The sequence below is a fragment of the Centropristis striata genome, chromosome 15, assembly GCF_030273125.1.
Source record: "Centropristis striata isolate RG_2023a ecotype Rhode Island chromosome 15, C.striata_1.0, whole genome shotgun sequence".
NCBI lineage: Eukaryota > Metazoa > Chordata > Actinopteri > Perciformes > Serranidae > Centropristis > Centropristis striata.
The window spans coordinates 5,449,789-5,477,500 of NC_081531.1; the positions used below are offsets into that span (position 1 = coordinate 5,449,789).

General features: G+C 35.3%; 1 protein-coding gene across 2 annotated transcripts; it reads right to left on the bottom strand.

The window, feature by feature from the left end:
* Positions 1–1,394: 1,394 nt before the first annotated feature.
* Positions 1,395–27,712, bottom strand: fez1 (fasciculation and elongation protein zeta 1 (zygin I)). Of its 2 annotated transcripts, XM_059351800.1 has the most exons (10): positions 27,487–27,712; positions 21,599–21,960; positions 14,042–14,129; positions 11,062–11,148; positions 9,441–9,606; positions 7,749–8,065; positions 5,835–5,915; positions 4,860–4,935; positions 4,698–4,763; positions 1,395–3,574 (listed from the first exon to the last, which is right to left on the bottom strand). In XM_059351800.1, exons 2-10 carry the CDS (start codon positions 21,931–21,933, stop codon positions 3,558–3,560), a joined length of 1,233 nt encoding a protein of 410 aa, XP_059207783.1. In that variant the 5' UTR covers positions 21,934–21,960; positions 27,487–27,712; the 3' UTR covers positions 1,395–3,557. The 2 variants fall into 2 exon arrangements, with proteins under 2 accessions (XP_059207783.1, XP_059207784.1); XM_059351801.1 differs by lacking the exons at positions 21,599–21,960; positions 27,487–27,712 and adding an exon at positions 14,509–14,776.

Sequence of the window (27,712 nt, forward strand, 5' to 3'; positions counted from 1 at the left end):
TGATTAAGTATCGCTTGTCTTTAACCTGCTGAATTAATGTTAATTGCAACTTTTGACTGATGACTGGAGATATTTTAGTTATTGAGTGTATTGATTGACTGATTTAATTATAATGTTTTGTTTCTCTTTTCTTCAAGGTTATCAACCTACGCCTACACTTACCATCCTGTTTCAAAGAAAGAAAAGGAACTGTTTAAGAGTTGTTCAGCGTCCTTTCCAGTCCTTTATGCCGACTCGAGTTTTGGAAGTTTTGATGAGAAAGGCTTGTAATTCGACACAGATCAAAAGGACATACAGGATCTCAATAAATTAGAATATGACGATATATATTTAAGAGTTAATTTCTTATTTGAAGCGTTCAACATGCTTATTTCTAGATTGAATAATCTTAATTTAAGAAATCTGGTCAAGTGAAATTATCTGTCCATGCAGCAAGATAATTTCCCTCAGATTTAATGTTTTTTATCTTGTTTTTAGACACATTTTTTGCAGTGTATTCATTCAACCAACAAAATGATCCGTCTCTGTTTTCAGATAGAAGGCTGGAAATGTGGTTTAATGTGGTTTATAGCACTGGTAGTCCTGAAAAAATGGTGTATATTACTTTATTCTGCATCAAAGGGTTGAAGAAAAACATGCATTTAACCCTTTATCAGGCAAAGAACTATATTAGGTATCTTCAGGTAATATTTCAAGAAAAAAGTTGAAAAATTTACTAGATTAAAGTGGCAAATCTACAAGAAAAAAAGTTGCAGATTTAAGAGATTTAAAGTGGCAAATCTGCGCGAAAAAAGTTGCAGATTTATGAGAAAAAAGCGGGAAAAAAGCAACTTTTTTTTCCCCCAGATTCACCACTTTAACCCTTAATAGGGCACTCATTGAAATACTTGCAAATTCCAAATTTTAAACCTAGAGAATATTGGAGGATATTACATACTGTCAGAAAAGCCCTGTAAAAAAACATACAAAAATAATATTTTGAGAAAAAAGTTTACGAGATTAAAGGGGCAAATCTACGAGGAAAAAAATGTGCAGATTTATGAGATTTAAAGTGGTGAATCTGCAAGAAAAAAGTTACTTTTTCCCCACTTTTTTCTCATAAATCTGCGACTTTTTTCCACGCAGATTTTCCACTTAAAATCTCTTAAATCTGCGACTTTTTTTCTTGTAGATTTGCCACTTTAATCTCGTAAATTTGCACCTTTTTTCTCAAAATATAACCTGAAGTTACCAAATATAGTTCTTTGCCTGATAAAGGCTTAACAAAAAAAACAAAAACAGGTGGAAATAAACAGGAAAAATTGGATTAGACTCCCTAGTGAAATTACATTTTGTTTTTGTTTTGTTTTCTACAAATTACAGACACTGAGACAGAAAGAAGCAGAAGCAGTCAGTCTAGGGTAGAATGTTTATTAGAATTTGCGATTAGCGATGTAACATTCACCTACATGGCGCAAAGGAAGTCATAAATATGCTAATATGCAAATATGCAATACGCCTTTTTATTGAAATGAGCTCATCTCATCAGGGGATGATTAATCCAAGGAAAAGTCGGTGAAACACCTCCAGGTGGCTGAACAGGGTGGAACCAACGCACAGAAGCCTTTCACTCAAATGAAACAGTTAAATAAAAGTAGAAAAAAAACCCGCAACAGATTTCATATCAAATATTAAGATATACAAATCAAAAGAAATTTCAAAAAAGTCAGAAGAGCACTGGATATTCAGTTAGTGAAGCGAAAATAAAAAATAAGAAAAAAAGCTTTATAATGCACTGCACTGCACCCGTAATAGTCGTGTGTTTGTTTGTTCATCCACATGGAGCTACAGTACTAAGTTGGCAGAAAAAGGTGCATGGCTTTTGTATTCAAATGATTTTTCATCTGAAACAATACAGGGAGGAAGATGATCGCTGTGGATGCATTATGGCGTTTATTTTACAGTGTCGTCCTTATGAATCAATGAATACAACAATCAACAGAACCCAGTGGTGAAGAGGTCAGTGGATGAGTTTAAACTTGGCAACATTTAGATTCTGTTAGAGGGAAATAAAGTGTAAAGTTAAGAAATACACTGTAAAAAATGTCCTGTTTTTACAGGAAAAAACTGGCAGCTGTGGTTACCAGAATATTTCCGTTAAAAATACATCTTATAGAACAACTTGTAAAACTAGTAAATAAAAAAATTAAAATGTTTTTAAAGTTGTAGATTATACCGTCCTTTACTGCTAATTTAACAGGATGATGCTGCTTTTATACTCATTATTTATGCAAAATTTACATGCAGATTTTGCTTATTGTGCATTGAATACCAGTAAAAATGTACAAGTTCTGTAAAGTTGTTTACATTTGTATTACATACAGTACAAATGTCAACATCTTTACAGAACAACTTGTAAATTTTCCAACCTAAAACTGTAGTAATTTTTAGTTGTAGATTATACCGTCCTTTACTGCTAATTTAACAGGATGATGCTGCTTTTATACTAATTATTTATGCAAAATTTACATGCAGATTTTACTTATTTACATGCAGATTTTGCTTATTGTGCATTTTTTGTATTGAATACCAGTAAATTAACATTCAGTTATTATTTATTGCACACTGTAAAATGTACAAGTTGTTCTGTAAAGTTGTTTACATTTGTACTGCATTTTTTGCAGAATTATTCTGGTAACCACAGCTGCCATTTTTTTTCTGTAAAAGCCACATAATTTTTTTTACAGTGTAAAGGAAAAGAAAGCAACAGTCACATTGTATCCCTGTACCAAACTTGGCAACATTTAGATTCTGTTAGAGGAAAATAAAGTGTCAAGTTAAGAAATACACTGTAAAAAATGTCCTGTTTTTACAGAAAAAAACTGGCAGCTGTGGTTACCAGAATAATTCTGCAAAAAATACAGTACAAATGTCAACATCTTTACAGAACAACTTGTAAATTTTACATCCTAAAACTGTAGTAATTAAAAATAAAAAATAAAAATAAAATAAAAGTTGTAGATTATACCGTCCTTTACTGCTAATTTAACAGGATGATGCTGCTTTTATTCTAATTATTCATGCAAAATTTACATGCAGATTTTGCTTATTGTGCATTGAATACCAGTAAAATTTACAAGTTGTTTACATTTGTACTGTATTTTTTGCAGAATTATTCTGGTAACCCCAGCTGCCATTTTTTTTTCTGTAAAAGCAACTGATTTTTTTTACAGTGTAAAGGAAAAGAAAGCAACAGTAACATTGTATCCCTGTACCAAAGTGGTGTTGTGATATTTAATAGCATGTCATGCTCCATTAGTGAAGTCCTTTTTGTTTTTAACTATTTTGCGGCCGTTTTCTCTGGATGTGGCCTGAGCTGAATGTGCAGGAGGGAGAAGGTGAGCTCAGCGAAGGCAGTAGTCATAGTCGAGGTGAATACAATGATGTCGATGGTGAGGATCCATGGCTGATAATGGAGAGATGGAGGTCATGCAGCTTGGGGCCAGAGGCCTCCAGGTGGAAAAAAGGCCCTCGGGAAGAATTCTCCGTCACGCTGCAGCCTCTGGCCTGGAGGAGCTCTAGGTAGGACACAAGACTGGAGAGGAGAGACACAATATAGTTATATATATATAATAGAGATATAATACTGTTAACTCAATACAGGAAAAGATAGAATAAAGTTACTAGGGCCGGGACTTTAACACGTTAATCAAGATTAAATAATTAATTACACAAAAATAAACGGGTTAAAAAAATTGACGCATTTTAATCGCACTTATTTTTGCACCGCGGAACGTTTCTCACTGGATGAGTTTCAGGCGGACCGATCATACTGGAGCACCAACTAGCGTTGATGAGTTCAGACAACAACAAACCACAGTGAACATGAAGGGAGAAGCTGATGAGACCTTTGGTTGGCCCCGTGGATGATGGGACATTTAGTTACTAAAAACCAACGGATGGAAGCGTCGATAAGAGCATGGTTGTGTTGCTAGGCAACAAGGAATTCACATATCACCATAGCAGCACATCCAGCCTCCAGTATCACCTCAATGCTAAACATATAGCAGCTAGCGGCTAGTGTGGTAGCTAGCATGCAGCTAGCAGCTAGTGTGGTAGCTAGCGTGCAGCTAGCGGCTAGTGTGGTAGCTAGCGTGGACGTTAGCCCGAAAAAACAACAAAAACAAACAATATTTTTTTTGCTTAAGCTTATGTATTCAGTCATTATTCAATGGTATACTAAAAATCCATGTGAAAAAAATTACTTCTCACTGTTCTCAGGTCAAATATTGATATGCGATTAAAATGCGATTAATTTCGATTAATTAATTACAAAGCCTCTAATTAATTAGATTAATTATTTTAATCGAGTCCCGGCCCTAAAAGTTACATTAATATAGTGATTCTTAATCATCACCCTGCTAACTAACTTTTTCAAGTTTTGCAGGAAACACAAAAAACTTCACCAAAAGTGTAACAAATTACATTTATTGATCATTTCACTCATAAAGGATGTAACAAAGGATGGTTGTTGGCATAGTAATAACACTGTGTGTAAATTATGTCACTTAAGAGAAATAAATGACAATTTTTTGAACATGCCTTTGTGACTTAAGACCGGTCTGGAGTACTACAACACTGGTGTGTGGTGAGATATCAAGTCAAGAAGAATGAAGCAGAAGAATGAAGCTTTGCTGGACTTATTTTGATGTGTTTACCTTTTAATATGTAGTCAGTTAGCAGTGTAGGCACCTTCTCACTGTCCTCCTTCATGGCAAAAAGAACTACATGGAAGAGATAAAAAATGACATCAATTCTGAGTAAACATTTCACAATCCCAGTCAGTTATTAGTATTTGTTTTCTAAACTACTGTTCTTACTTTTTGTGAGCATGTGCAGGTCTTCAATAGATGGAGGGCTGCCTTTCTTCTCATATGGAATAACTGTGTTTAGATACTGTGAACAGAGAGAAACAATGGTCAGAGATGTGATACTTCAAATTACATGATTTTTGAATGTGTGGTAGTTTTGAGCAGGGTGGTTGTTTAAGAGGTTTATGCAGAAAAAGTAGAAAAAAAATATTAATCTGTAAAGTTTTTTTATAGCATGTGCACATTTTAAGTCCAAAGGGCCTGAAAGGGTAGTAAAATTTAAATCTGACACTACACAAAAACTAAAAATGCATAAAAATCAATTTTGTTCTTTATCTTTGACATATTCAAGACTGATATAAAAACCAATGCCCAAGCCAAATGTATATTTTAGAGGGAAAAAAACTACTTTTTGTGTTGTTTTTCTCCATTAAAAACAGTGACATCATGCAATCAAACTGATTAAAGGGTTAAAATGCCAAAAATGTTTAACCATTTGGTAGTTTTGTGCAGGGTAGAAGTTTTTAAAGAGGTTTTCTGCAGAAACGAGCAGAAAAAAATATTAATCTGTAAAGTTTTTATCAAGTTTTTTTGGAAGTGGACACTTTCAGCCCAAAGGGCCTGAAAGGGTAGAACATTAAAGTGGGCCCAGAGGGTTAAATTTGACCATTTTTGACAAAAATCAACATGCTATAGTATGACTGTTTTTTGAGGGAGTCATTTTTCAACATCTCATAATCCGGTGTTTTTTGGCAATATTTAGACAAACTATACTACCACATGTATCAACACACTATAATTGACCCATTTTAAGTTTGATGGTTATTATAAATTGTTACAAATTTACTTTATCTTATTCAATGATTACTGGGAAATACTGTTGTACAATGTCTAGTGTCTATTTCATTATGTTTGTTTTCATAGAAAATCTTAATTCTGTCATGTTAGAACATTTTCCAAGACCTTTGACCTTTGACCCCTTACCTGTTTGTCATTCCCTGTGCTTCCAAATGTCTGTCTGATGCCGGTCTGCAGGATGTTAGACAGTCCCTCCATGCTGAAACGCTGCAGGACACACACACACACACACACACACACACACACACAGACACACACAACACAGTGTTACAATTTGCAGACTAAAGCTGCACGATGCATCTAAACTTTACCAAATCCCAGGAGTTTTTTTTGTTGAGGCAAAATAAGTGACAAATGCTATAACTGTTTTAAGATATTTTTTAAATTACAATAAGAACAATAATGGAAAATAATACAAATTCTCCCTAATGTTGTAAAGTATATCACAAATTCTGCAAAATCTGCAAAAATAATCACAATTACATACACACGATTATAACAAGGTACAGATCATCACTTCCTTGAACATTTTGCATATAATTTGCATTCTGCACATTCTTCACTTAATTTGCACTAGGTTGTATATAGTATATTGTATATTGTTAAATGTCTTTTTCTATTAGATTGTTTATTTTTTTATCTTTATCTAAAAGGGAAATCATTTTGTGTGCAATTTTTGTGGTCGGCTGTAACAAAGAAATTTCCCCGCTGTGGGATTAATAAAGTCTTATCTAATCTAATCTAATCAAGTTGACTGTCCGATAACTAGTTTTTCTTTTTGTTTTGCCAAAGTTTAGTACAGACTTTTCAGCATCTCACTCAAACATGACATCATGGTGAAATATTAGTAGCTTAATTGTTAATATTGCATCTGCATCATTTAGTCATCTGCACATTCATTAGTTCAGTAATGCAGCCTCAGGTTAAAAACACTGCTGCTGCTGCTGGAGGATAAATCCATTATGTTGTTTCCCTGTTACTGGACAGGAGGACTGGCCTGTTACTGACTCTTCACTTTGGATCTTTCCTGGAAGATACTTAGGAGGCTAATGGACCTGAGATCCATTATGCTAACAGTCAGATGGATGGGAGGGGGGGGGGGGTGATGTCAGGCTCTGTGGCTTCACCTTTTTACAATGCAACTCAATGAAAACCACAGTGCACATTTGCACAATTTTCTTAGTAAATCCGGACAATTGTGGCATAATTAACTGATGGGAAGTTTGCAAAACTCCTGTGTGAAAAGCACTCATTAAAATTGTAAACCATGGGTCTCAAACTCGCGGCCCGCGGGCCAATTGTGGCCCTCGTGATGATATTTTGTGGCCCCCACCTTGATATGAAAGTTTAATGTGAGTTTTATATGAATGGCACTTTACCGTGTTTTGTGTGGAAGGTCCCTTTAATTACTTTAATTTTTTGGTAATTTTGTGGGGGGGGGGGTTTAATAATTGTGTGACTTTTTCATAATTTTGTGTCTGTTATGGTCATTTTGTGTCTTTTTTGTGTCTTTTTAAAGTAATTTAGTATTTTTTCAGTCATTCTGTGTCTTTTTTGTAATTCTGTGTCTTTTGTCATTTTATGTCTTTTTTTGGTCATTTTGTGTATTTTTTGGTCATTTTGTGTCTTTTTTTTGTCATTTTATGTCTTTTTTTTAGTAATGCTGTGTATTTTTTGTAATTTTGTGTATTTTATTGCTCATTTTGTTTCTTTTCTTTAGTCATTTTGTGTCTTTTTTTAGTAATTCTGTGACTTTTTTTGTAATTTTGTGTCTTTTTTTGTAATGCTGTGTATTTTTTTGTCATTTTGTGTATTTTATTGGTCATTTTGTTTCTTTTCTTTAGAATTTTTGTGTCTTTTTTTAGTAATTCTGTGACTTTTTTTGTCATTTTCTGTCTTTTTTTGTCATTTAATGTCTTTTTAAAGTAATTTAGTTTTTTTCTGTCATTCTGTGTCTTTTTTTGGTCATTTTGATCCTGCCTCCATCGGCCTCCAGGTAATTAGAGTTTGAGAGCCCTGTTAAAGCCTATGAGGCCTCACCTTGACAGGCATGGTCCCGGTCTTCTCCATGTTTCCCGTGGAGGCGGCGGTGTTTCCAGTGTTGACGGGTGGCGTCCCCGTCCCCTGCAGGCTCAGCGCCTTGTCCCGGCGTCGGCGTTTGCTGCTGTCTCGCTGCTCCTTCTGCCGGTTCTGCACCTCCATCAGGGCCGTGATGAACGTGTTCTTCACCTCCTTCTCAAACTCCAGCTCCTCACGCCGAGCCAGCTGGCTCACCAGCTCCTCCGAGTACTCCCGGATGGCGGCTTCCACCCTCTGCAGCAGCTCCACCAGAGCTGAGCTGGGCATTAGACTCAGGCCTGAGGAGAAAAAGAAGGGAGCAGCTGGGGTTTATTTTGTTTGAAAGCATTATCTTTCAGTAGGTTCAGACTTAATGCCAAAACATGATTAAAATAAACTGAGTTTATCATGAACCTTTGGAGGATACAACAACAATATGGTGTTTTTTTTGTTATTTCTAGAAAAGCCCCCCTACTACATGTATCAACAGACTGTAAAAAGTCAATTTTAACTTATTGGGGGATGGTGTTTTCTGTCATTTCTGGCCATATTATGATCCAATATAGATCAACAGAGTATGATTGCTCCATTTTAAGCATTTTTAGGCATTTAAAAATTTGACCATTTTTGACAAAAATCAACATGCTATAGTATGACTTTATTTTCAAATATCAAATTTTGGATATCTCAAAATATGGTGTTTTTTGTTATTTTAAGGACTATAATAAAACCATTTTGAGAGTATTGGGGCATTTAAAAATGTTCTATGATTTTTCCACTAAACATTTCGACATGCTATAGTATAATGGGTTTGTTATTTTTATTTTATGTTGGACATCTAAAAATATGGTGTTATTGTGTTAATTATTTTTAAAAAGCCACCACACTACATGTATCAACATACTAATAGGTGCATGATGTTTTGCACCAAAATACTTGTTAAATCAATTTATTCTTTATTTATCATTTATTATCTTTTGGGTCACAGAATCAGCATGAATCTTTAATATATTCCACAAAAGCTGGGACACTTTTTTGGCAGAAAACACCTTGTCTTGAACTGTCGTGATGGACCTGCTGAAATGAGATCACTAACCTCTTATCATGTTACTAACTTAATATCTGAATATGAGAATAAATAACTTGTTTCATAAGTTTTTGGTAATTTTGTATCTTTTTTAAATAATTTTGTGTCTTTTTTTGGTAATTTTGTGTATTTTTTAAGTAATTTAGTGTTTTTTCAGTCATTTTTGTGCCTTTTTTGTAATTTTGTGTCTTTTTTTGGTCATTTTGTGTCTTTTTTTCACACAGATGACAGGACAAATACATGCCATTTAAACGGAGGAACCATATGGATCTTTAATATATTCCACAAAAGCTGGGACACTTTTTTGGCAGAAAACACCTTTTCGTGAACTGTCATGATGGATCTGCTGAAATGAGATCACTAACCTCTTACCATGTAACTAACTTAATATCTGAATATGAGAATAAATAACTTGTTACATAAGATGGATATATATTTCAATTTGTGCTTTTTTCCTTGACCATGTACTCATAACTGGCCTTCATGTTGGATCTTCTATAAATAAGGATGAGGATTTGGATGAGGTGTCATTTAGGAGGTTACATTCATTTAAAATAAACTATAATGTGGATTATTTTTATTTTTACCTTCGTAGGAGCAGTTGTTGTTGGAAGCCTGTGACAGCTGCCTGATCTCCTCCAGCAGGGAGGGGTTGGTCCTGGAGGAGCAGTGGCTGCTCTCCTCTTCATCCTCCTCCTCAGTTTCTCCAGGATCAGGAGAGTTCTCCATCATCTCAACTATCTCCTCAATTACCTTAGAGAGAGAGAGAGAGAGAGAGAAATGGAAAGATGAAGGAAAGAGATTAGGAGACAGACTAAGTACACAGACTCATAACCATCCATTTGTTAGTTGAGTGTTGCCACTAAAATGCCAAAAGCCTCCTGTATAAGTGTTCATATCATACTTAAATCCATAATGGATGTCTACACAGACTGCAGCTTTAGAAAGGTATGCATCTGAACTCCTGCACCAGCACATTATAAAAGCAATACATGCTGTCATACAGGACACAAGGAGTTTTGTTAGACATCATAAAGAGCCTTTTCAAAAAAAGTATGCACATGAAAAGGCCATTAAATGGTCTGCAATACTAACAGTGTTGTTAGATGCTCACCTCTAGTTGCTTTAGTAAATAATTCGGGAGTGAAGAACGTTATGTTCTATAAGGAGCGACGGTGTCCGTGCAAATTCTAAATTCTACCCGATAAGCTACCTGGGCACCCCATTAGTTTCTTTTTTGCACATAGTTTTTCTAATATCCACTGCTTACATTAATTTACATGTCAGCTTGATTGCTGTTCACTTCCTGCACAAGTACCCAAGCTTCAGAATCGTTTAAAAATAATATGTATTCGACCTTTCTTCGGAAAGAAAGTTATTTTATTTTAAAACGTCCACACTGTGTCTGGGGTTCCTCAGGGTTCTATTCTTGGTCCTTTGCTTTTTCCCTTTATTATACTTTGTTAAATTATTCTACTGTTTGTCCTAAAGGCGCAGCTAGGCCTTGACCCGTCCTTTTTTATTGATCTCGTCACTTCATAAACTCCCAATCATATCTCAGGTGACCAACAAAAAATGAACAGTAAAGCCACAAATGCCTAAAGGAAGATCATGACAATTCCAAGCAAACAAAACGACTGTATTGTGTAAAAAGTGTCAGGTAAAAGAGGAAAAAGACCCTCATTGTAATAGTGAATTCCCTTGCAAGGTTATAACAGTTTTGGATTTTTCATTAGTTTTAGTTTTAATTTTGTTGTGAATTTTTGTTTGCAAATTCAGTTAGTTTTAGTTCGTTTTTAGAGTGAGTTTGCTAGTTTTAGTTTAGAATTTATTTATTTTTAAATGCTTTAGTTTTAGTTTAGTTTTTATTAGTTTTAGTTTCTTGTAATGGGGTATTTGTTGGGTGAGAGGTCACAGTAAATTTTGCCTTCATTTCCTTTGCCTTATCCATCTTCATTATGTATGAAAAAAGCTGACAAAGATGAAAACGAAGGACATTTTCACTATAATTTTAGTTAGTTTTGTAACCACACAATACAGTTTCAGTTAATTATCATTATCATGTAACCTTTAACCCTTAAAACAAAGTCTGAAATCTCAAACAAGCCTTTAAAGAAGTGATGTCCTCACTCTGTTGGTTAAAAACGTGTTCCGGTCCTCACTATGTAGGAAGTACAAGAACACACACACACACACACACACACACACCTGATCAGCTGTGATGAGAGGCTCATCGTTCAGGCAGTTGGCATTATCGTTCTTCTCATTCATCTCCTCCTCCTCTTTTTCGTGGATCTGCAGAAAGTGTGATGAAACATGAAAACAATGGCTACGGCAGGATGTGTTACTAAGAAAACGAGGCTAAAAGGAACCAAAAACCGCCGGAGTAATTAACTAAATCCCCTTCATCTTCCCAAAGAAGCTTCCCTGGGAAGGAGAGATCAGTCTCACACATCTGAAACTCCAATTCTTAAATATTTGAAAGGTTTTACATTATTTAGTATCGCTTTTTAAAAAGCAATTTCCTATTCCATTTGTAAAAGAGTTTAATAGTTTATATCTTATTCAGTAACTTATTTGTAAGATTTGACTTTGATAGAGTTTTCACAGTGAAGTTAATTGTAATGTGAAGAAATCTGTCACATTAACTCTTCAGATGGCAGTGTGGAATTATTTTTCTTATATGAATGTGAATGTGTGATTTGTTTTTATTTATTATTGATTTATTATTATTTTGTTACTTAAAAAGAAATCTGAAAAATAATTTGTTGTTAAACAGCCCTACTTTTGATATATACTATTGATATGTTGTGTCCAGTTTATTCATTTAAAAATAAGAAATATCATAAACATAAATATCATAAACATAAATACCATAAACGCATATGTCATATATGTCACATTACTGATCTTTGACATTTAGAGGTAGTATTTTTTTTTTAAAACATCATAAATGTGTTCTATGTGTTCTTGGTCCGTGGTATAACCCCCATAAATTTTCTTAAAGGATAAATAGGTCTGGGTTCTTATGGATTAAACTCCCATGAGATATTTTTGTTGTTATCATTATATTTGTCCAAACAAATGTACCTTTAGTTGTACCAGGCATTAAAATGAACAACAAAAAGGGTGGTCCAATATGTTTTTCCATTACTGTATATGTCTGTATGTTAAGATAAAGCATTTTCACATTATGCAACTTGCAGATTTTGAACAAATACATAAAATATGAAAGTATGGGCACTATGGCAGAATAAATATCCATGGTAAAAAAAAAGAGAAAAGTTGTTTTAAAACATTTACTGGTGGCCTGTTTTGGCCTGTTAACTCTGAGAGAAACCCAATAACTCAGCTGAATGTAGAATATGAGCACTATGATGCATCATTACTAGCCTCTCTCTCCCTCTGGGTTTATAACATCTGCTCTGGCCTTGACCAGCACAAACAGCCTGGACGGCTGAGTGCCTGCTGTCCACTTATATGTGACGGACAATTAAGGGAGGAAGAAGAGCCGACCAGTCAAGGTTGGCTGAGCATGTCTCCAAGTGTCAGCATGACATTAAACCTCTGAAGTCCAGGAGATTTTGGTTCAAATTTGTCAACTTCCTATGCATTAATTTCTGTCTCTGTTTAGCATCTTTCAGTCTGTCCTTACATCACATGCATGGCTCCTTTTCCTCCACACAAACTTGGTTATCAGTTAGATTTTTCATTTTATTTTAATTAACAAAGTATAGAGCTGCCAGGAACCCAAAATACTAACAAAAGACACAGGTGTCTATGGAAATGTACCATTTTTTATCCTTTATACACACAAAAAAAAAACAGCAGAAAAACTACAAAACAGTCTATTTGCATGTAAATTAGTAATAGTAATAGTTTTCATTGTAGACAGAAAATTCCCATTTTAAAAATGGTCTAGAAACATAAATGTCACACTGTGAAAGCTGCTATGATTGCACTTTCAACTGGCTTTCTCAGCTTCTACATATCATATATAAATAAAGTTATTACTGTAAATAAAACGTGTGTATTTTCAATAAATAGATGGACTCCAGAGGGTTAAACCTCAGAAAGAGTGAACTAGTTGTTTACTCAAAATGAAAAATAACCAGACATTGTGTTTATACTTTAATTTACTGATATAACCATAGCAATAACAACAGAATTACATTTTCCCCTGGAATCTAGTTACACCGAAAACTATAGAAGCCTAAAGGGAACTTTATTAAAATGATAATGTAAACTTGAAAGTGAAAATGTAATTACACAATAGCAGGATATGGAGAACATAATTAGACCCTTGTTTTCTTCAGTTCTTGTTAATTTTAATGCCTGGTAAAACTAAAGGCACATTTGTTTGGACAAATATAATGAAAACAACAAAAATAGCTGATAAGAGTTTAATTAAAGAGCTTCTTGATAATGATTTTGGTTATTATCAAGAAAACCATGCACAACATGGGTCTAAAGTGACCCAACAGAGTTTTTATGTTCTATATCTTTGCAATAAATTATTTTCATCATTCAGTATTCCAGGTTTTCCTCAATTAGTTTGTTTTTTATAATCATACATCCATTTTTGTGTCACTTCTCTTCTAATGCACAACATGGGTCAACAATGACCCGTATCCATTTTTTTTAGCTCAGTAGCTTGTTAACTTAGCTACTTAGCTAAGTTCTTGACTAAGTAGTCAGCTAAGTAGCTTGTTAAGCTAACTACTTAGCTAACTTCTTGGCTAGTTAGTAGTTAGCTTAGCAAGCTACTTAGCCAAATAGTTAGGTATGTAATAATACAAAAACTTTTTTTCTTCATAAAGTATGAGAGGCAAAATGGGAATAATGATCTGTTGTTATCAAAAACAAGATATTTAAAGAATACTTGGAATATTCAATCATGAAATAAGTTGATATCAAAAGATAGAGCACAGAAACACACAGCAGCATTAAATAACATGGGGGATGAATGAGGGTCATTTTTGACCCATGTTGTGCATCAAAGGGTTAAAATGAACCAGAAACTGAAGAAAACAAGGATGGTCTAATATTTTTCCATGACTGTATAAACCCAATGAGATTCTTCTTTCCAAAAATAAAAGAAAAAGACAGAAACTTTGCTCATTATTGGGCCTAATAGCACATTTCTCAGACCTCAACCAAATAGAAAAATGGAAGAAGCAACATTTACCTCCTGCTCAGAGAGATTCCCGTTGAGTCCCTCTGAATCGTTGCCGTCCCAGGTGGAGATGTAGTTGTCAGTTAGAGCATCCCACACACTGCAAAACAACACACAGACACAAAAATGCACAAATGTCAGCAAGGAAAAGTATCACAAAAATAAAAAAAACATGCATCAAGACACTTTTGGCCCCTGTCTCTAAAGGCTGGCTCCCATTTTAAGCTGGTGGAACCACACAGGCTGCAGTTAGACAGTTATATAACGGCATTAGACTGGAGTTTGGTGTGGCGTTTCATCTCCCTGGTTATAAGGTGCAGCCTGCAACTCAGTCAATATTTCACACAATGTGTCAAGTCAATGATGCAGGTCAATAAGCAGAGCTGGAGGCTGCAGAGGAACAATGCACAACAGGAAAAAAAACAGCTTACTACTCAGAAAAAGGTATCCTTAGCAGAGATTTAGATAAAGCGTCTCACATCATTATGCCTCTGGTTTCTGACTGCAGCCCGCAGCGAGCGTCTGTCTCAGGAAGAATGACATACAACAGGGAGAGAAGTGTCCTTTGTGTGGTTTTTTTCTGAGGTTGTCTCAGGCCTGCTGCCCTGCTCCCAGTGGCACTGCCCACACCCGGACACAGTGGACCATTCAGCTCCCAGCTTACCTCACCAGCCAGGCTGCATGCCATTACTGTATGTACCAGCACATCAACAGGGGCAAAGTTTCAATACACTTCATTCTTAGATGGAAACAAAGCAATAACGCTGGTTGTCCAGAAAGAAAAGGATAGAAGATTCTAGATAAAGTGCATAAACTGGACAACATCATTAATCCTTATTTATTATCCATTCTGCCTGTATAAACAACTTAAAAATCTTTACCATGCCGTGTTGGTATCATTGTTTTCAAGACAACCTCACCTATATGACCTGGTTATTTTTTTCATTTTGACTTACTGGATCAACATTTTGAACACAAAAAACACACAAAAAATGACAAAAAACACACATAAAACACATAAAACATGAAAAACACATACAAAAACACACACAAAATTATAAAAAAAAAAACACATACAAAAACACACACAAAATTATTAAAAACACAAAAAAACACACTCAAAACACACCAAAAACATAATAAAAATACAAAAAACACACACAAATTACAAATAACACACATAAAAAACATAAAACATGAAAAACACATACAAAAACACACACAAAATTATAAAAAACACATAAAAACACACTCAAAACACACCAAAAACTTAATAAAAATACAAAAAACACACAAAAAAACATAAAACATGAAAAACAAACCAAAAACACACACACAAATGACAAAAAACACATACAGACACACTCAAAACACGGAAAACATGGAAAATGCTCATTATTCTGACAACCCATTGGTCTGACCCAGAGATATATGGCTTGTCTAAAAAATACCCAGTGGAGTCCAGTGATTGCTGACATTCTTCTTTGAAAATAATGATTTTACAGTGGTGTGATTAAGGAATGTTTGGGAACAGAAACTAATGTTTAGAGTTGGAGAACGATCACTAGAACATGGGAACAATGTTAGCTCAGCTCTGTCTCTGCTCACAGGCACCTATAAAGTTTACCACATCTTGTTTGTTCACTGCAGACAAAAAACATTGTTAAAAACCATTATATTTGATTATATTCTTTTGAATTATACATTTTTAAACAGATGTATATTCATTTTTTATAAAGTTTATTAAATATTTATTGTATATAAATGTGGGGGAAACCATGACATTTTTATCTAGACGCATTACGGTAATGAATTTGTAAATCAAAAATATGTAAAAAAAATATAGAAAATATTATTTTAGCACAAAACAATGAATTGTGCCTTATTATGGCTATATTGTTCATTCATATAAAAGTGAAATATATTTAGTTTAATAAAGTATGTCCTTATAATCTTCACAGACATAGCTTAGACTTGAGATATTATAAAAAGTCTTGGGTCTGTGGATAATTAAATAAAACTGAAAAGATTGAATTTAATGAAACATACCTTATTAAAAGATATTTTTAAAAGTCTAGTTTATTATGTTTTTGGTGGTGTTTTGAGTGTGTTTCTATGTGTTTTTTGTAAATTGTGTGTGTGTTTTTGTGTGTTTTTGGTTTGTTTTTCATGTTTTATGTGTGTTTTTTGTAATCGTTTGTGTGTTTTTTATCTGTGTTTTTTGTAATTTCTTTGTGTTTTTTGTAATTTTTGTGTGTTTTTTGTATTTTTTATCATGTTTTTGGTGTGTTTTGAGTGTGTTTTTGGTTTGTTTTTTGTGTTTATGTGTGTTATTTGTAATTTTTTTCTGTTTTTTTCTGGGTTTTTTTGTGTTCAAAATGAGAAAATAATCAGGTCATTTAGGTGAAGTTGTGCTGAAAACAATGAAACCAACATGGTATGGTAAAGATTTTTAAGTGGTTTATATACAGACAGAATGAAAAGGAGTCCAAAACCGACAAAATAAAACTGAGAAGATTAAATTAAATGAAACCTGCCTTATTAAAAGATATTTTTAAAAGTCTAATCAGTAATGACTAAAGCCAAACAACACATGAACAGCTCATGCTGCATGTGGTTCGGTCATCTGGCCAGCAGGAACTGGGACTGCATGTTACAAAGCCGTCCTGCTGTGTCTGTTGGCCTGCAGCCACTGAGAGAAATCATTCTGCTTAATATTCTGGTTCTCCTCATATCTCTGTTTTAATCAGGAGACTGCAGGGATTAAACCAAAATGTGCGACAGACTGTTTTCTACCAAACAGCAGATTTACATTGTTGACGATCATTTCACTGGTTTGAAATGAATCCCTTTAAATCAGACTGAACTCTACACAGAAAAGAGATATAACACAACATGATGTCATCTATTCTGTCCTGCAAAGTCTAACTGCAGTAGCTACATAAAGGGTAAAACTGAGGAAAACTGCTTTAACGACATTTTTACGTTTTTTAACTGTCCAGCCAAATTATTGGTTAATAGGTAAATAAGTGATATGACACTTATTTCTACATGTATTGTAGATAGATAGATAGATAGATAGATAGATAGATAGATAGATAGATAGATAGATAGATAGATAGATAGATAGATAGATAGATAGATAGATAGAATAGAATAAAGTTAGTAACTAGTCATAATGTGCACAATAAGAGAGTTCAAGAGACAGAAAAAATACAATATAAAACATAATATAAAATATAAAAATTAAGGAAATATTATAAATTATATTATCAATACAAGGAAATATATACTATACTATAACAACAGTACTTAATTAGTGCCATTTTAATGCTAAAAAATCATGACGATTTATTTGACCTTTGACCCTAAAATGTTGTTACTGCACTCTGGTTTTGCTGTAAAATGTTCTAATAGTAATGCACAAACAGAGTGCACTAACTATAATGTTGGTTTAAAAGTGTTTAACAACTCTATGAATAATATGATGATAATACTTATAATTTGTGTATTTTAGACTTAATATTGTAAAGTAATGTTATTTTTTAGTTTTAATATAATTTTTATCTCACTTTTTACTTAATCACTATCTAGATTTTTAAAACTCGTCTTAAAACGTATTTTTATTCCTTGGCTTTCAACCATGCATGCTCCTGTTTTAGTGTTTATGGTATTTATTTTAATGTAGTTACTGCAGTGAGGCTTGGTAGTACAGAGTACTGTCTGAGCTTCTATTAATAGCTGATTGAGGTGAATAAATATCTAGTAAATGACATTTAACTAGGAATCACAGCCTGGATAGCAAAGAGAGAAACAATGAGGCGTTGTTCAGACTCCAGAGGAGGATGGACCAGTTGGTTTGTTCAACTGGGAAACATCTGCACTGGTTTCTTTATCTGCACCACAACAGATCAGAGTAAGACTTCAGGTTCATGTCTCGGTCACAACAACAAGCAGATTAGTGTCACGTTCACCCACAGCTTTGTGTTCTGTCCTCAGTAATCATCAATATAAACTCTTAATAATCTTAAACCCTCCGGAGCACGACTTCTTCATGACGTCAAGATGTAAAAACGTTCAGCAGCATGTTTCCTGCTGTCAGCTGAACTCTAAAGTTTTGGCTTTTCCACAAGTTTCCATGTCCAATTTAATGCATCAACCCTTTTTTAGCAAAGGTAAAAAAAAAAAAACCTTGAAGTGTATTAACATGATTTTACTTTTTTTGCAGAGATGTTTCTAATTTAGCTTTGTGCATTTAGCATTTGCAATGCAATCTTTTTTTTTTTTTCATATAATATCTTTGTGTTTTTATCTGTGTTTTTCGTATTTTTATTATGTTTTTGGTGTGTTTTGGGTGTGTTTGTATGTGTTTTTTTTGTTATTTTGTGTGTGTTTTTGGTTTGTTTTTCATGTTTTATGTGTTTTATGTGTGTTTTTTTTACAATTTTTGTGTGCTTTTTGTAATTTTTGTGTTTTTTTTTTTGTATTTTTATTATGTTTTTTGGTGTGTTGAGTTTTTTGGATGTGTTTTTTGTAATTTTGTGTGTGTTTTTGGTTTGTTTTTCATGTTTTATGTGTGTTTTTTGTAATTTTTGTGTGTTATTTGTATTTTTATTATGTTTTTGCGTGTGTTTGTATGTGTTTTTTTGTAATTTGTGTGTTTTTGTGTCTTTTTGGTTTGTTTTTCATGTTTTATGTGTGTTTTTTGTATTTTTATTATGTTTTTGGTGTGTTTTGAGTGTGTTTGTATGTGTTTTTTTTGTCTTCAAAACATTGATCCAGTAAGTAAAAATGAAAAAATATAACCAGGTCATATAGTTGAGGTTGTCTTAAAAACAATGATACCAACACGTCATGGTTAAGCTTTTTAAGTGGTTTATACAGGCAGAATGAAAAGGCAAAAATAGCCCCAAACTCCAAACGGTTAACAGCAATTTAATGGTGTTTCAAAAAAAATCACATGATTCCTCTCCTCTTACACCTACAGTCAGACTATTTATAGCACGATTCACATCCACAGTGTGAGGATGACATGTGTGTGTTTCCGCCTCAGAGGCTCCAAGCTAGAGGAGGAGGAGGAGGAGGAGGAGGAGGAGGAGGAGGAGGAGGAGGAGGAGGAGGAGGAGGAGGAGGAGGAGGAGGAGGAGGAGGAGGAGGAGGAGGAGGATCTGGCCGTCAGCTGGTGGAGACACAGAGACGCAGCCAAAGCTAACTGAGGCGTTCAGCGCCGCTCGGTGAATAATTCAGCATGCAGGGCGAGCCTGGAGCCGGGGGGCGGGGCCACGCTGCTGATGGACGGCTTGTTTGGGATGTTTGGTCTGTGTTTGGAAATATTTTGGCTTTTTGTCATGTGGGACGTGCTGAGCTACTGTTCTGACCCTAACACTGTGTGTGTGTGTGTGTGTGTGTGTGTGTGTGTGTGTGTGTGTGTGTGTGTTGGTAATAATAGCAGGGTAGCATAATAACTATGCTGCTGTGTCTGATTAGCATAAAGAGCTGGAGGGATCGTCTGGCTGTGGTGTATTATTAGGCCAATATTACAGGTTTATTATGTTTGATGGCCATATTAGGTGCTTCAAAAAGCCCAAATGTAGCCAAATGTAGGCATATAATTATCAAATAGATATACAATAAACAAATATTATTAGTTAAATAATCCGTAGTCTGTCAGGCAACAGAGCTAAAGATTATATGTCTGAAATATCAAAAGTAATTTTAGATATTTGCATACAACTTGATGATGTATGCTGATTTAATACTTTTCAATGAAGCCTAATGGTTTTAAGTGCCAGTTTAGGTCAGACTGAACTGTATCTGATAAATTAAGACCTCAGTTGTGCACTTTACAGGCTTGAAAATACAAAGACTAGCACAGCATCAATGCTATGCTTTTACAACAATCTGCGTATATTGTGCATGCAATCACATGACACTGATATTTACAATTAATAAACCATGTGAAAGTTTACTAAATACAGTATGTATTAATGCCATGTTGTCTAATAAAAAACTGCCCAGAGCAATTTCAATTAATGGCACCAAACCTTACATGGTTTCGTTCCACAACAGCTAAATAAACTTTCCACATTGAAAAAACAAAAACACTAATCATTTTTTAATATTAATCATAGTATGCTCACACAAATGTAATGCTTGTGACTTTACACTGCACCAGAAAGAAAGGGTAGGTTGCCCTGAATCATTCATTCATTCATTAATCCATTCATCTATAGCAGTATGTTTAACTGCACTGTAAAACCCAGTGTTGTTATCATAACTAATTTTCCCTTTTCAATACGACAAAGATGTGTGCAAATAGTCATTTTAACCTTAAATATTAAGTCAAATAGCAAGATTAATTTGAGTTAACTCCATTGTCTTTGTTGTCTTGACATACAGTTCTTTTGCAGCATGGACACTCAAATATTTAATTTGAAACAAGTTGGATTTACAGTGTGCTAATCTGAATTTAGGGTACACCTACAGGTCACCAGACTGTGGCAGGGCTGACACATAGAGACAGACAACCATTCACGCTCTCATACACTCCTACGGACAATTTAGAGCCACCAGCTGCATGTTTTTGGACTGTGGGAGGAAGCCGGAGAACCCGCAGAGAACCCACGCTGACACTAGGAGAACATGCTAACTCCACACAGGTGCTAACCACTTCATCACTGTGCAGCTTCCCTGAATCATTTGATGATTAAAACTTGGCTGATGAAAGCCACAACACACGGCTGAAAGCCCCAGAACATTTCCAGTAAGTGGACCTTGTATACTACAGCATGGAGCCCTGCTGTCAGCTTTTCTCTAAAGTTTTGGCTTTTCCAGAAGTTTCCATGTCCAATTTAGTGCGTCAACTTGTTTTTATCTTTGTTTTAACTTGTTTTAGTTTTTTTTTCAGTTCATGTGTTTTTTTGTGTTTTTTGTGTTTTTTGTATTTTCTTTCTGTGTTTTTTATGTGTGTGGTCTGTGTGTTTTTGTGTTGTTGGTTTTTTTTGGTGTGTTTTTGTGTGTTTTTTATGTGTGTTTTTTGTATTTTTTTTTGTTTAAAAAAATGTGTTTTTATCAGTTTTTTTCAGTTCATGTGTTTTTTGTAAATTTTTTTGTGTTTTTTATGTGTGTGGTCTGTGTGTTTTTGTGTTGTTGTTTTTTTTTGGTGTGTTTTTGTATGTTTTTTATGTGTGTTTTTTTGTGTTTTTTGTAATTTTTTTGTTGAAAAAATTGTGTTTTTATCAGTTTTTTTCAGTTCATGTGTTTTTTGCAATTTTTTTTTGTGGTTTTTATGTGTGTGGTCCGCGTGTTTTTATGTTTTTTTTAAATAATTTTTTTGGTATGTTTTTGTGTGTTTTTTGTATTTTTTATGTGGTTTTTTTGTGTTTCAAAATGTTGATCCAGTAAGTCAAAAAGACATAACAATAATAATCAGCTGAGTTTCTGCTGAAAAAGATGACACCAGCATGGCATGGTGATCATGATTTAAGTTGCATCTCCAGGCAGAATAAAAAAGAGTCAAAAACCAACAAAACAGCCTCAAACCACAAAGGATTAAGTGTGTCTACTCACTCCTCGTCCTGCAGCCGCTCCTCGTCCTCCTGGCTGTGGGCCTGGTTGCGTATGGGCGCCAGGACCTCCGTCTTGGTGTTGTAGTTGTGGAAGCAGACGTTGAGCTTCTCGTCGAACTCGTTCACCAGGTCCTCCATCGACTTGAAGCTCATCATCTCGGAGAAGTTCTCCAGCTCTGAGAAGTCCTCCCTGGTGATGGAGGCCAGGGGGACGGTGGTGGTGGAGGAGGTGGAGGAGGAGTAGGAGTGTTTGAGTGACGGGTGGTCCAGCTCGTCCATACGGCAGGGCCGGAGGTCCTCGAACTCCTCATCCAGACACACTAGAGGGGCTTCCATGGTCCCCTGGCTGTCAGTCTGTGGTACCTGCAGAAAAACAGAGCAGCAGCGGTTATATAGTGTTTAATGCATTAATGCAGGGGTCTCAAACTCGCGGCCCGCGGGCCAATTGTGGCCCTCGTGACGATATTTTTTGGCCCCCACCTTGATATGAAAGTTTAATGTGAGTTTTATATGAATGGCACTTTACCGTGTTGGGTGTGGAAGGTCCCTTTAATTACTTTTTTTTGTAATTTTCCGTCTTTTTTTGGTAACTTTGTGTATTTTTTGGGTCATTTTGTGTCTATTTAAAGTAATTTAGTGTTTTTTCAGTCATTTTGTGTCTTTTCACTTGTTTCTATGACGACTTTAACAAAAAGAAAGGCAGCTGCTACCGGACCGTTTATTATCTGCCGTGTTGTTGTTACTGGAAGAAGTGGAAATGTTATGTAATGTAATTTTTTGTCTTTTTTTGTGTATTTTTTTGTCTTTTTCTAATCATTTTGTGTATTTTTTGGGTAATTTTGTGTATTTTTGGGTAATTTTGTGTCTTTTTTTGGGTAATTTTGTGTCTTGTTAAAGTAATTTAGTGTTTTTTCAGTCATTTTGTGTTTTTTTTGGTAATTTTGTGTCTTCTTTTTGGTCAATTTGTGTCTTTTCTTTAGTAATTTTGTGTCTTTTTTTGGTAATTTTGTGTCTTTTTCTAATAATTTTGTGTCTTTTTTTAGTAATTTTGTGTATTTTTTGGGTCATTTTGTGTCTTTTTAAAATAATTTTGTGTCTATTTTTTTGTCATTTTGTGTCTTTTTTTGGTCATTTTGTGTCTTTTTTTTGGTCATTTTGATACTGCCTCCAGGTAATTTGAGTTTGAGACACCTGTATTATCGGCTTATCAAACTGTTTTAAGTTTCATCAGCATTTCTTTAATGAGGCGAAGTCTGTCTGTCCTCATCTGTTAGACTGACCAGTATCCCAGAAGGATTTATCTGGCGTCTCTTAAATCACGGCGGCTCACCTCATGTGGAATGGCACCATGTAGTCTAGACAAAGAGGAGATGGAGGTAAATGTGCCAGAAGGGGACCAGGTCCCAGAGGGGACCAAACCAGTTGGCTCTACTGGTAAACCATGGTTAATTAAGTACGTCTTCTGGGATTTAACTGATGAGGTTTCCAAGATTCTGGGGCATGAAAGTATAGGAGCTGTCATAGTATATAATAGATTACAGTAAGGATCTTTTTCTCCTTTTCTATAAGGGTTTTTTATAAATATCTGGGTGTGAAAATAAATCCTTCACTAAACTGGGTCACACATTGAGTCAGAAAATGATAATACTGCTCTTAGAATGATTCTCATCTACTCGTCTTCCAATCTTAATGCAAAAATCAGTCGTATACGTTTGTATGTTTGCAAAGATACATTTTGACAGAACAGTGATAACCCTCACAGTTTGGGGTTTTGGGACAGACTTCAGAAAATGACTTCAAAATATATTTGGATACCGAGGAAAGGGGTAATTTTGTGTCTTTTTTTTGGTAATTTTGTGTATTTTTCGGGTCATTTTGTGTCTTTTTAAAGTAATTTTGTGTCTTTTTTTGGTCATTTTGTGTCTTTTTAAAGTAGTTTAGTTTTTTCTGTCATGAAAAGGATTCAAAAATGGACAAATAGCCCAAGAAGACTCCATAGACTGTGAAATTACCATCCTTAGATGTCACTGAACCGAAGCAGAAGAAAAAGGTTTCCTATTGTTTTCTATTGGAAATATTGTTTTATCTGCAGTTTTATAGTAACAGAATATAAAGTCATTTTAAAATCAATATCTTGTGTCAAATGATCCTTTAACCCTTTGATGCACAACATGGGTCTAAAGTGACCCAACAGAGTTTTTATGTTCTATATCTTTGCAATTAATTATTTTCATCATTCAGTATTCCAGTATTTCCTCAATTAGTCCCTTTTTGTGTCTTGGCCAAGTATTTAGCTAAGTAGCTTGCTAAGCTAAATACTTAGCTAACTTCTTGGCTAAGAAGTTAGCAAAGTAGCTTGTTAAGCTACATACTTAGCTTACTTCTTGGCTAAGTATTTAGCTAAGTAGCTTGCTAAGCTAACTACCTAGCTAACTTCTTGGCTAAGTATTTAGCTAAGTAGCTTGCTAAGCTAAATACTTAGCTAACTTCTTGTCTAAGCAGTTAGCTTAGCAAGCTACTTAGCCAAGAAGTTAGCTATAATAATACAAAAACGTTTTTTCTTCATAATGTATGAGAGGCAAAATGGAAATAATGATCTGTTGTTATCAAAAACAAGATTTTTAAAGAATACTTGGGATATTCAATCATAAAATAAGTTGATATCAAAAGATAGAGCACAGAAACACACAGCAGCATTAAATAACATGGGGAATGAATGTTTGTGAATGAATGAATGAACATTTTTAACCCATGTAGTGCATTAGAAGGGTTAATAGCAGTTGTACCTCGGTCAGGTTGTCTGACGCAGTGTAATTACAGCAGCGAGGCCTAAATTTCCTCCTTTGTGCTTTGCTGGACCGTGGCCTGGCCTAAGTGAGTGAGCACAGAGGAGCCCATTTAAAAAGAAGCTTGTGCAAGCCTCTTCCTCTTCCTCCTCGTCCTCATCACACCACTCAGCAAAGTGCTGCTCCGTCATCAGCCTGATAGTGCTTTTCTACCGCTCTCTGCTCTCTCATGCTTTGTTTCTTCTTTAATTGCATCTGCTTTAGTCTTATTTCTAATTTTCTCTGCTGAGAAAATGACTTCACGTTGAATAAAACCCAGCAAGCAGAGAAATAAATCACTGTCTTTTGTGTGACATTGAGTGACAACTTGCGTGTGTCAATAGAGCCAATTAAGGTTATTTGATCGACTTAAATAAGGAACATTAGTCGCTGACTCTAACCTTGCCATGGGGACTCTTTTGCTGGAGACAGTGGTGCACTGTTGCTTGAACATTTGGCAGCTTGAAGACTCACAAATTGAATTGCCTAATGGCACTTCCCAGCCATGCTGTAGCTTTTTTTATTTACTGCTAGCTCTGTTGAAGCTGAAATGTTCTAGAAAAAGAGAGATATGGAATCCCAGCAGCTACACTGCAAACAAGGTGTGTCTAAAAACAGGATAAAAAGACTAAATCTGAGGGGAATTATCTTGCTGCATGGACAGATAATTTCACTTGACATGATTTCTTACAGATTAAGATTGTTGAATCTGGAAATAAGCATTTTGCATTGCTTAAAATAAGAAATTAACTCTTAAAATATGGGGTCTCAAACTCCAATTACCTGGGGGCCACTGGAGGCAGTATCAAAATGACCAAAAAAGACACAAAATTACAACAAAAAAAAGGTAGCCTGGGTATACCCATACTGCCTTGTGCGCTCGATTTCATTTCGAACTGCGAAAGGGTCTGGAAACTAAGGCCGTTTCTTAGCCGTTTTAGGGATCCAATCACAGAACGGGGAGGGACGGCAAGACGGTGACGCGTACTACTCGACAGATGGAAGCTTGTAGTTTTGTAGTTTTCTTACAGATCCAACATGGCTGCAGCAGACGCGAAACTCTCTTTCGATCTAGCTGTAGACGGCATTTTAAATAGTTTAGAGCGAAAGTTTATTTTAAAAGAAGAACAACAATTTACTTTACGCTCCTGTTTCACCAACAAAAAGTATGTTTTAGCCTTGCTTCCGACAGGATTTGGCCAAAGTCTAATCTACCAACTAGCCCCGCTACCGATCGCTGCTGTAACCACGGTGATCTGGCTACGAGCCGGGGGACAGCGGAGCCCCCAGAGACCCCCAGCAGCTCTTCTATTGACCATAAAATCAGTGGATGTGTGTGGCTGAATGACATGAGGGGGGATAAGGAGTAAAAATAAATAATCTTGCAGAAAGCGAGAACTGAAGAAGCAAAGCAGCAAACAACACATGCTGCAGAAAAACGTTGCTGAAGCAGAATTGAGCATTTTAGTCCCAAAGTAGAGATGGGCTAGTCTGGCTATGTAAACATCAATTTCTGTTGCTTTACATACGTCATCTGGTATAACTGATCTGATTGGCTAAGAGCTACCTACACGCTTTAATAGACATTCTAAGCGCCCAATAAACGGCTCTGGAGGATCGTAAACCACACCTCCTCTACGGAGAAATGAATGGCTGGTTTCCAGACTAATCTCATTTGTGATATAGTCTGGCGTAAGCCAAGCTACCAAAAAGACACAAAATTATCAAAGAAGACACAAAATGACCAAAAAATACACAGCGTTACCAAAAAGAGACAAAATTATTTAAAAAAGACACAAAATTATTTTAAAAAGACACAAAATGACCAAAAAAGAAACAAAATTACAAAAAAGACAAAATTACTAAAAAAGACACAAAATTACCAAAAACGTCATTAAAGGGACCTTCCACACACAACACGGTAAAGTGCCATTCATATAAAACTCACATTAAACTTTCATATCAAGGTGGGGGCAACAAAATGTTGTCACGAGTGCCACATGTTCAACATGCTTATTTCTAGATTTATTAATCTTAATTTAAGAAATCTTGTCAAGTGAAATTATCTGTCCATGCAGCAAGATAATTCCCCTCAGATTTAGTGTTTTTATCTTGTTTTATCATGTTTAGACACACCTTTTTTTGCAGTGTCCACTAAAGCTGACAAGTTTGTTTAGGTGTTAAATGTCTGCATAGTGTGTCAGCCTTTTGTAAATGTGACCTTCACACAGCGTGCTGCTGGGGGTCTCAGGTGCGGCTCCATAAACATGCAGGTATGAAAAAAAAGAGCCAATCACAAGCGCTCATCAGAGGTCATTTAATGCAATGAAGCTGAATCACTCACCTCATTTTACTGTGGGAGGATAAACACTACTACACCTCTCCCACTGCAGATTTTAAATGGTGACACTATCATGCATTCTGCAGAAAAATAAAATTTTTCACATGCTGGTTTAATTAATTCTGAGTCTTATTTTTGTATAAGAGCAATGCACGACTATCTAAAATCTAAACCAATCAGAACGAGCCGGCTGTCTTCCAGGAATATGAAATCATGACTAAGACAAAATACATTCATACAGCTACAGATTTTATATTTTAATGTATTGTGTTTCTTTTTACTTGTATGTTTGGCTCGACCGGGCCTCAGTATTTAATTTCCTGCCTCATCATGTGCATGCATGTGTTGTTGCTATGACAATAAAGAATTCTTTAATCTATAATCTATAACCCCGAGCAGGAATTTTTAATCATATTTGCATTGACAATCATTTTGTTTTTGCCCCTCCATAAATAGAAACTGAAATGGATTCCACTTCAAATCAATATTCAGGCAGCCGTGGCGAAAATGGAAATCAAGCAAGTGCATGTCATCAGCTCATCAGAGGGAGAAAAAAAAAAAAAAAAAGGAGAGGAGAGAGTGGGGGAGGAGAAGAGAAGGAGAAGAGGAAGGAGAGATAGAGATGGAGGAAACCATGGTTACAAGGCAAAGGATGGAGGGAAGATGATGCACAGAGAGAAGAAGAAGTCAGGCCTGGACGGATAAACAGAAAAGACAGATTACCTGCAGGATTTATTCTGTTCTTCTGTCTCTGTGTTTCTGCAGGATCTATAGACGAGGAGAACGTGTTCCTCCCTCCTCAGACGAGCAGGAGGAGCAGCCTTTACATCCCAGGGTGGAAGAGAGAGGAGAAATAAAAGGAGGGAGGTAAAGATGGCAGCGTGGTGTGAGCTCCGTCCCTCAGCCTCCCGTATCCTCTCTGTCCTCCCACTGCTCCTTGTTTTCCATC